The sequence below is a fragment of the Nanorana parkeri genome, unplaced genomic scaffold (assembly GCF_000935625.1).
Source record: "Nanorana parkeri isolate BGI_ZX_2015 unplaced genomic scaffold, ASM93562v1 scaffold1028, whole genome shotgun sequence".
Lineage (NCBI taxonomy): Eukaryota > Metazoa > Chordata > Amphibia > Anura > Dicroglossidae > Nanorana > Nanorana parkeri.
The window spans coordinates 50,750-60,995 of NW_017307296.1; the positions used below are offsets into that span (position 1 = coordinate 50,750).

At 48.4% G+C, this 10,246-nt stretch overlaps 1 protein-coding gene across 1 annotated transcript in view; it reads right to left on the reverse strand.

Moving 5' to 3' along the window:
- SLC35D1 (solute carrier family 35 member D1) overlaps positions 1–213 on the reverse strand; it is a 22,955-nt gene extending 22,742 nt beyond the window's left edge. The window contains exon 1 of the mRNA XM_018567300.1: positions 1–213. This exon is cut by the window's left edge and continues 1 nt beyond it. Within this exon, the coding sequence (XP_018422802.1) occupies positions 1–196 (196 nt within the window). The 5' untranslated portion in view covers positions 197–213.
- Positions 214–10,246: the final 10,033 nt, after the last annotated feature.

Here is a 10,246-nt window from a genome sequence, read left to right on the forward strand (position 1 = left end):
TGCGATTGCTCAGCACACTCTTGTTCACCACCACGATCAGGAAGGAGCTGAGGCCGTAGAAGCCGGCTGCCAGCAGCTTGAGGAAGACGCTCACCGTTTCGGCCGCCATCCCCACAGCCTCATCCCTGTGTGCAGGGGACTCCGGGGGGGCTGCTCCTTTAACCCGAGCATGCTGACGTCTGCTCACTTCCGCCATGGCTCAGTACGGGCTGGAGGCGGGGACTGTGAGGAGGCGAGCCAATGGCTGCGGGGGAGGGTGAACGGAGAGGGGCGGATCTGTTAAGTCTAGGGGCGGATCTGTTAAGTCTAGGGGCGGAGTTATGGCTGCTATCAAAAGAAGTAGGTGTGACACAGTCAGAGGGACTGAGCGTAGTGGGAGGGGTTTATGGTGAATGGGCGTCTTTGTGGGTAAAACCACGCCCCTCATGGGCTCGGGCTCGGGCTCAGGCTCTGCATGTGGGTTTTACTGGCTGTGGGTGGTGTGAGCAGGAAGGGGCCATGGGGACTACAAGTCTCAGCATGTCCTGTCAGCCTCTGCTGAAGATCTTAATGATATATTTCCCGGGTTAGGGTTAGGGTCAGAATGTTATTTATGAATTAGTTAAATTTAACTTGTCCTGAGAGAGTTGCAGGGGTTGGCATTGCTGACCATGCTCTGAAAATGCTAGCTGCCTGGCTAATCTATAGCCAATACTTATATTTGTATAGAGTAGGGAAGCGTTAAAAACCCCTTCCAGTTATTTTTGTTGCTGTCTATATAACTTTGGGGAAATTTCCCTTCGCTTCCTATCCCAGAGACGCAACAGGAAGTTAGAAGAAATTACCCCAAGGCGGGGGAAACCACCTCTTGGACAGTTATCTCCCCGATCAGGTGTCCCCATTGGTAGATTTCACCTCTTGGAGGCAAAGCTAAAAGTTTGGATTTCCGTTACTTTTTGATTCGGTGACAATGATCGCCAGAACAAGTAGAGGGGTGAATCTGCCCAATGGGGACGCAGACAGCAATGAACAGTGACAGAGGGCCCAAGCCAGCCTTTCTCAAAGCTTTTTACCCTGGAGGAACCATTACATTCCCCTCCTTGCGACCCCTGGTGGTCATTTTAAGCAGTGATCAATCTGCACTCTGTGGTTCCACCAACTACAGCTCCTCGGGGACATAGTGCTGCATAGTCCCTGCGTGCCCAAGCACCCAAGGCAAACAAGCCAAAACGCACATCCCATTCCTCCATGAGCTTTATACTACTTCAGCATTATAGGTTGCAGGTTCTGTCCCATTTTGCGCCGCATCCCCGATAAATCACTGAAGGCGGCCGCCTCTTCTGCCTACCCCTTCGGCCCGGGCTCTGGACACAGTAGTAATGTGGCTGTCGGATAGGATCACGTAGCTCAGCAGGGGGTGCCTGCAACCTGGAAGCGTATCTGAGATTTCAGTGGAAAGTCAGTGGCGATAGCGGCGTGGGGCAGTTAAAGCACACCTTGCAGTAAAATGCACTAATTCTGTCAGGGCCCCCTCCCCCTTTAGAAATTCACCTAATGTTAGCGGTACTTATAATAGATTTTACTTACCTAACCCCGCCCGTGCACCCGCCATGCCTAGGTGAGGATGACGTCACACCTAGATCCCAGGGAATACAGAGCAGCCGAAATCTCGCAAGAAGACGCTCTTGCAATTGACCGAAGTGTCTTCCCATGAGATTCCTCCTGTTCAGCATACCCCAGGAATCTTCCCGGAAGGATGGTGACGTCACACCCAGCGATACGGAAGACGGTGAGGGGGGTAAGGCAGTGGCGTCACAAGGGGGCAGCGGCCCGCACCCGGGTCACACTATTGGATGGGGTGACACCAAAATGACTGGCAGTCATTTTGGTGTCACCCCCTCGAAAATGTCGGGCACTCGGTCATGGACCGAGAGCACGACAGTGTCAGGAGAGAGGAGGGGACCCAGCGGTTCGGTTCGGATATTTAGTTATTTTGGAATTCGGGATTCAGATCTGAAATTCGGCAGTGGCGTCACAAGGGGGGTGATGCCAGCACCCGGATGGCACCATTGGAGGGGTAGTCATTTTGGTGTCACCCCCTCTGAAAAGTCGGGCACTCGGTCATGAACAGAAAGCACAACAGTTGAACGAGAGAGGAGGGGACCCCACGGCATACCCTATCCCGCCAGGTGAACGTCCCCTCCCCTTTTTTGTCGGCGTCTATTACCTAGATGGCCGCCGGTGGGTAAGTGCGCGAGACTTCATTACACACGTGATAGATGACGTCATGCGTATGCATGATGATGTCCCAGTGGGTGTCATATGACGGCCACACCAGGGGACATCACGGCTGGGGACGCCTCTGGCTCAAGACAACAATAATGTGCTCAGGTTTGTTACCAGGAGTGTAATTATAAATCATGGGGCCCCAAAATTTTAAAGAGCCCCCGGCTAACTCTCGCATACCTCATCCTGTTGGGTGAACATCCCCTCCTCTCTCTGTCAAGATGGCCGCCGGCAGGCGTTCAATTAGATGGCCGCGCATGCGAGATGACGAATCGGTGGGGTTTCAACCGGCCTCCGCTCCGGATGACACCCGGCCTCGGGACGCCCCTGGGGTAAGATAAGTATAAGTTTAACTTTCTGTACAGGTACACTTTGGAACTTCTTACATTAGGTGACTTTTAGGCTCAGTGCAGACCTGAGCGACCCAGGACCTGCGTCCGAGGATCGGTGGGTCGTGCACAATTGCAGACAGCGATTGCCGCGCGGCCCCATTGACTTCAATGTGGTACATGCGCAATCACAGAAAAAGATTATGTACCTTTTTTTTGCGCTACACGACGCGCGGCTGTTTGGAAGCACGGGGGGAATCACAGCGGGAAGCTGCGCGATCCGCCTGGCACGACTGGGGAATCACGGCGGGAAGCTGCGCGATCCGCCTGGCACGACACAGCGCGATCGTCGGTGATGGGCGACTCCCTGACCGCGTGGCAATCTGAACAGTCACAGATCGCCCAAGCGTGCACTGGCCCTTAAGGCGGGGGGGGGGATCTGAGGAGAACTTTCCATCAGACCGTGTGCTGGACGGAATTGTACGTTGATGTGTAATCGTGTGACAATGAGCGGCCTACTTATCTTATTTCTGTTTGATCATCAAACAGAACCTGGACAGTCCGGGTTTTGAATGCTGTGTCCAGTTTCATGGCAGGAGAAAGTCAGACACAGGATGTCAGGCAGACAGGGGCAACCAAAATTAAGATAGAAGCTACTGGCCCCCCACTGAAAATAGTCTCAACTGTGACATTTACATATGAATAAGCCACGACCAGTGGCGTCACAAGAGGGGTGCGGGGGATGCAGCCCGCACCCGAGTGACCCCATTGGAGGGGTGACACCAAAATGACTGACTGACAGTCATTTTGGTGTCACCCCCTCTAAAAAGTCAGGCACTCGGTCGCGGACCGAGAGCCCGACAGTGTCAGGAGAGAGGAGGGGACCCGGCGGCATACCTCATCCCGCTGGGTGAACGTCCCCTCCTCTCTCACCAAGATGGCCACCGGCAGGCGTCAATGAGGTGATCGCGCATGCGCTATCACATCACGACGGGGTGTCACCCAGTCTCCGCTCCGGATGACACCCAGCTTCAGGACACCCCTGGCTATAAGTTATTCTCCCAAGAAAATGTCCACGCGTCACTAGGGTGATCGGGTTTCGCCTAATGCAACTGCTGTGAACCAACCCTTAGCATTGTTCCCAGCTATCTCTGCAGGACTACAGAACACCTTCCCCTATGTTAGGGCGATGAGAAGAGGGAGAGGTTTCTGTAACCCAATCCTGTTTCTCTTGATCTGATACAGTAAGGTGAGTGAGTATTGTCACAGAAAGCTATTGTATCAGCAAGTGAAAAAAATGCCTGAAAAAAGAAAACGAATGCAGCCGCCACATCTGAGGGCTGGGGTGCTGCAATAGATTACACATTGATTATTGGGTTCAGATACACTCATATCTATAGCAGCTCAGCAGTGTGTAGAGGTGAAGTGAATACAGACAGGGGTAGTTTTATTCATGGCGCTCGCAGTAATCAGGGATATTGCGCTGATAGGGAATCTGGGTCACTCCGCACTGTCCCTCTGTGACACGTCTGATGACTTAATCCTTCCCAGCAGCATATGTCTATGCCGTGCCTGCTCCAGTCCTGATCGCTGTGCAGGGATACAATATTGCTGTCAGAATGGATCTCACCGGTTTCTGGATCATGGATATTTCTGTTCATTCATGGTTCTGTGTAATGCCGGACACAGACTGTGTTCATTACCTGTTGGGTGACCGATAAGCATAAAGGAGAACTATGGGGTTAAGGCTTTCCCCCATACTTCTCCTTAGGGTAACGGGAGGACACAAACTAGCTACAGCTCGCGGTATACTAAGATGCCGCACTATACCGCAAGCTACAGCTCGCAGTATACTGAGACGCCGCAGCTGTTGCGGATCCCGACATTTATGTCGGGATCCGCCGAGCTGCGTGAGTGACAGCTGGCTCTGCCTATCTAGAGGCAGAGCCAGCTGTACCCGCCCCCTCCCCCGTCCGTTCCGCCAGTGAGAGCAAATGCTCAAAGAACGCATCTCTTTTTTTTTTTTAAGGTAGCATGCTGCAATGCACAGAATGTGTGTCCTAATGTGCCAAAGTATAACAGTGTATTGGGGTGCCATTCATAAAGATTTAGCATTTGTTACCACGCAGTGCGAATGGACCCTTAAAGAGACCCTGTTGACCTTAATTTTAACAAAGCTCTTTCTATAATATTATTTGAGCATTTAATGTATTGTATGCATGTTATATACCTATAAGCCTCCCTTGTGTAGACAGCCAAAAGCCCTGAGACTGCTGCTGGGTGCCGCTATCTGTTTAGCATGGATGGACTTTCAGATTAGATTTATCTTGTACTCTCCTTTAGATCTACCAATAACGATGTAGTGCAAGGGCCTGCCTGGTTGGATACAAATTGATTGGATAGACGTTGGTGGATGAATCCCCTGCTGTTTGCATTGTATTAACTGATTAGCTGCTAGCTCCGTTCGGTCCAAGAATTTTCCAACTGGCTCCTTAGATCAGCTGATCCAGGGATGCCGGGCGGAAGGGTACCAACAGCGGCACCCATGGTATGAATCACCAGGAACCGGCTGAAATTCAAACCGTCTGTACCCGACTTTAGGTATGGCACCATTTGGGGAGAGGATATCGATTACCCTTAGATAAGCTGTGACCACACCACCACCACCTCCTGAGCCAAGTATGCAAGGCTATTAGTTAATTGACAGACAAACCCGAGTGTCACCACATTAAGCATATAACTCAAATAATCGCCCAATTACCGAAGGTGATTTTTGGCCCATTGCTATGGGCAACACAATTTCCATCCTGCGACATGTAGCAGCCTTACTGTACTCTGAAAAGTAATGATAAAAACTTTATCTGGAATGCAATTTCCACCTCAATGGATGAACTCGTCTTCATTTGTTTAGAAATTGTGTTAATGTGAATGAATTAATATGACCCTGACTGTAACATCAGCATAACCTTGTTAATGTGTCACTTTGCGTAATGAGCTAAGAAGGAGATTCCAGTTAAATGCCGGAGCCGCAAGGACGAATACAATAGATCTACAGTGGCTTGGAGGGGGGATAGACCTTTAGGAGATCTATGTCTGTAGCTGAGCTTCCTATCTTACACAATGCCACTAGGTATCCCACCTTCCTGTAGAAGGCTTCCTGTGAACCCCCATCATACTAGATGATATACTCCCCAGCCAGTAAGCCAGCATAACAGCAAATGAATACCCCTAGACATTGACAGGAGAAAATACTAAACATGAAAGCTGCGGAAAAATTCGGTTCGGATATTTCAGAATTCGGGATTCAGATCCCAAATTCAATTCAATTTGGGTTTCGGGCAAAGTACGAATTTAGTTTGGATGAGTTTACGAACGTATATTCGTTACGACTACCACATAAAACTATATACAGATATTAATACTCAAGCTGAAGCTCCTAGACTCGAATGGCATTCGGGTCTGGGAGCCTCAGCTTTAGTAATAGATGTATATGGCTCCCCCAGACCCGAATGGCATTCAGGGGCTCCCGATTGCAATTCGCAAATTCGGATCCCGAATGCCATTCGGGTCTGGGAGTTATATACATATATTGCTAAAGCTGAGGCTCCCAGACCCAAATGGCATTCGGGTCTAGGAGCCTCAGCTTTAGTATTATATGTATATACTGAACACAAATTTTCGTTAAGGCATGTGACTTTTCTGGCCAATCAGATGGCTCCCATGTTGCCATAACAAAAATTTGTGTTCAGACCCATTCGGATGCATTAAACAGAAAAATACATCTGATTGGCCAGAAAAGTCCCATGTCCGATTCAGTTTAGTTTTTGAACGAAATTTGGACGGGATGCGAAATTCGGACACATCAGTGTACAAATGTAGGAGTTATATACATATATTGCTAAAGCTGAGGCTCCCAGACCCAAATGGCATTCGGGTCTAGGAGCCTCAGCTTTAGTATTATATGTATATACTGAACACAAATTTTCGTTAAGGCATGTGACTTTTCTGGCCAATCAGATGGCTCCCATGTTGCCATAACAAAAATTTGTGTTCAGACCCATTCGGATGCATTAAACAGAAAAATACATCTGATTGGCCAGAAAAGTCCCATGTCCGATTCAGTTTAGTTTTTGAACGAAATTTGGACGGGATGCGAAATTCGGACACATCAGTGTACAAATGTCTGAATTTCGGAAAATTCGAAACGAATCGCACATGTCTAGAAAATACTACACTCGATCTCAGTATAAAGGCCAACAAGTGACTGCTACATGATTGCTCCTCAAAGCTTTCATGGCATAAACACGCACAATCGCCTAAATGCGTAGATACTAATGGCTGCTGCCTGCTGGACTGGGCCCCTCGGAACCTTGGTGGAGGCTGGAAGGAGATAATATGTCCTGGAGGATCGGTGTCACAAGCTGCCAATTAAAGGAGAACTATGGGGTCAGTGTTTTTCCCCATAGTTCTCCTTAGGGTAACGGGAGGATACAAACTAGCGTCCTCCCGTTACCCTAAGCTCAGTATACCGCGAGCTGCAGCTTGCGGTATACTGAGACGCCGCAGCTGGAGCGCATCCCGACATGGACGTCGAGATCCGCCCAGCTGCGTGAGTGACAGCTGGCTCTGCCTATCTAGAGGCAGAGCCAGCTGTACCCGCCCCCTTCCCCGTTCGTTCCGCCAGTCAGCGCTGGCCGATCGGAGCGGGGAGAGGGGAATCCAGCCCCTCCCCTGTCACGGCAGAGAGCCGTGACAGGATCGAGAGGTGAGCGAACCCAGTATGTGTTCGCTCACCTCCCGATCTACTGAGCCGACCTGTGACAGTCTCATTGTCACAGGTCGGCTAGAACTATGAGGTGAGTGAAAAGCACTCACCTCATAGTTCTCCTTTAAGGTTTTGGTGGGGACATATAGAGATTTGTCAGCTGATGGTATTTAAGAAACTATAATAGGACAACTGTAAATTGGGAGTTTGGGATTAATAGGAAGAATCAGTCCAGAGCAAGAGAGCATTACTGAGGCCACTGCATGCTGGTGGGGGTTCCTCCTCTGCTTCCTGCATCTGCCTAAATAAGGGTCCACAGTTAAATCTGGGGTGCTTGATGATGAGTTTATAGCATATCTATGTACAAAGATATCATTATAAAACATTGGCAGCACAGTGGTTAGCTCTTCTGCCTTGCATCACTAAGGGTCCCCAGTTTGTATCCCAGTCAAGACACTATCTGCATGCAGTATGCATGTTCTCCCTGTGCTTGCATGGGTTTTCTCCCACAATATGAAGACATAGGTAGGGTAATTGGCCCTGTATTCGCATGTATGTGTGCATGTGAGATAGAGACCTTAGATTACAAGCTCTTTAAAGGCAGGGACTGATGTGAATGAATAGTATGTAAAGCGCTGCGTAAATTTAATGGCGCTATATAAAACACCTGTAATAAATAAATTAAATCATTTCTAATGGTCTTTGGAAGAAGCAGGCCAAAGTGTGTCTTGTGAAACGCGTCGAGTCATCCCCAACCCACTGTAAGTTGCAGCATTTGTTTTAAAACAATATTTAACTGTATCTATGATATCTATGACTGCTATGATGATGGGCTTGATATTATGTAGCGGGTCCAGTGTTAGGCCCCATTCACACTGCGCTACATCCAAAAAAGCAATTTTGAGCTGAGCGACATTGAGATAGATTGTGCTACAGTGCACATTTTGTTGCGCTTCGTAGCGAGACTTTTCGCAGGGACTTCGAAGCTGCTACATTGGGCTGTAACCAATCAAAAGCGGTCTTGATGTGACATCATTCCTTCTTTCTTATATTTCTGTGCAAAAGTGACACTTCTGTAGCGCGACGTAGTGCGACAATGTCACAAAATATCGTGCAATGTCGCACGACATTGAGCTACACCATTGAAGTCTATTGGGCCAAATCGCACTAAATCAGCCGAAAAATAGGCCATGTTCGAGCGACGAGCTGCAGGCGACATGGAGCTGTGAGATGTGAACAGCTCTATTGAAATGTATTGGACGAGCTACATTGAGCTGATATTTGAGCGATTTTGGAGCTGAAATCGTGCGACAAATCGTTCAGTGTGAATGGGGCCTGAGTGCCCATTCACACTGGGCGTTTAAACGTGTGATTTCCGCCATGATATCACGCAAATTTGCCACGCGATATCGCGAGAAGTCGCCGTCCAATGATTTTCAACGGAGCTGCTCTATTGAACAGCTCCATGTCGCTCGTCATGTGTCGCTTGTGTGAGACCCTTTTTCCCGCGCATGTCGTGCGATTTTTCTATTTTTGCATGCAGCCCGACGGTGAAGGTCGCGCGATCGTCGCCCCGAACAGTCGCGCTATCTCGGCCGCGCGGATCCGCTCGAGGTAAGTGTCGCTTAGTGTGAATGGGGCCTGAGGATGAGGTTAGCCCTCAGAGACTTCTATGTGTGATGTGGATACTGTATATACACTGAGTGGCCAGATTATTATGACCACCCCATCAGTACTTCGTTGGGCCGCCTCGTGACTCCACGAGATGATGAAAGGTGATGCGAGGAATCTGACACGGCACTGTTGCCCTTCTGTTGTCTTGTACCAGTCTTGCCACTCTCCGTTCTGCCCTAACATTGACTAGTCGCTGACGGCCACAATTCGCACGTTCAGACCCAGATTTTCGGCTGACAGTCCGGTCTTTAAACACTTTAACAACAGCTGCCCTTGAACATTTAACGAATTCTGCTGTTTTGCTGATACTCGCTCCATGGCTCCGAGCGCCAACAATCATCCCACGTTCAAAGGCTGTTAAATCGCGTTGTTTCCCCGTATCTTCAGAAACAAATCACTTCTACTGTCGTGGTAACAACCTGCTTCCCTATTTATAATGGTCTGGCCCTCTACCAACTTCAGCGCCTAATTATAGCTAATTATAGATAATTTGCCTACAAACGTCAGGTGGTTATATTAATATTAATCTGGCCACTCAGTGTATATCATAGAAATACGAATTGTATATTTAAAGAAATGTTTCATCAGGTATACAATAAGAATGAGTTTAATCTTAAAAGTGTCCTTGTGGTACCATAATATTGATATAATATTTATATTAATAGTAGACTTCCGCTCCTTCCTTCCCCAATGCCAATTGTATCTCAGAGGAACAATAGCAATTCTAGAAGAATGGAAATATCAGGAGCTGATCAGAACTGGCTGATTTTTCTCAAAGTGAAATGGATCAGAACCACAACTGGGTTCACGCAAGATATCTGCTGCTGTTCCTAATTATGTTGCGTTCGGTGCACCGGAAAAATCGCAGACACAGGGTTAACGGTCTATGAAAATTCTAATTTATTCAGGGCGGTCTCTCTCTATTATACACAGATAACAGGAGAGTGTTCGTCACACATATGCCCACATCTGTTATCTCTAAATGTCTTGTAGTATTGGGTAAACTAGAGGAGCTGTTAGTTAAAGTCCTGTGTCTCTCGCTAATTGGTTAGTCAAAGATATCTTCTGCCTGTAGCATCCTCCCTCGGCATTCCTTTCATGTAATCTCGGTGCGCTCCCGAATACAGGATATATCTTGGTTACGCATAGCAACGCTAAAGCTGAGTAAGGAAAGTCACAAAGCTATGAAGCAAATTCAAACATAGGAAAAGAC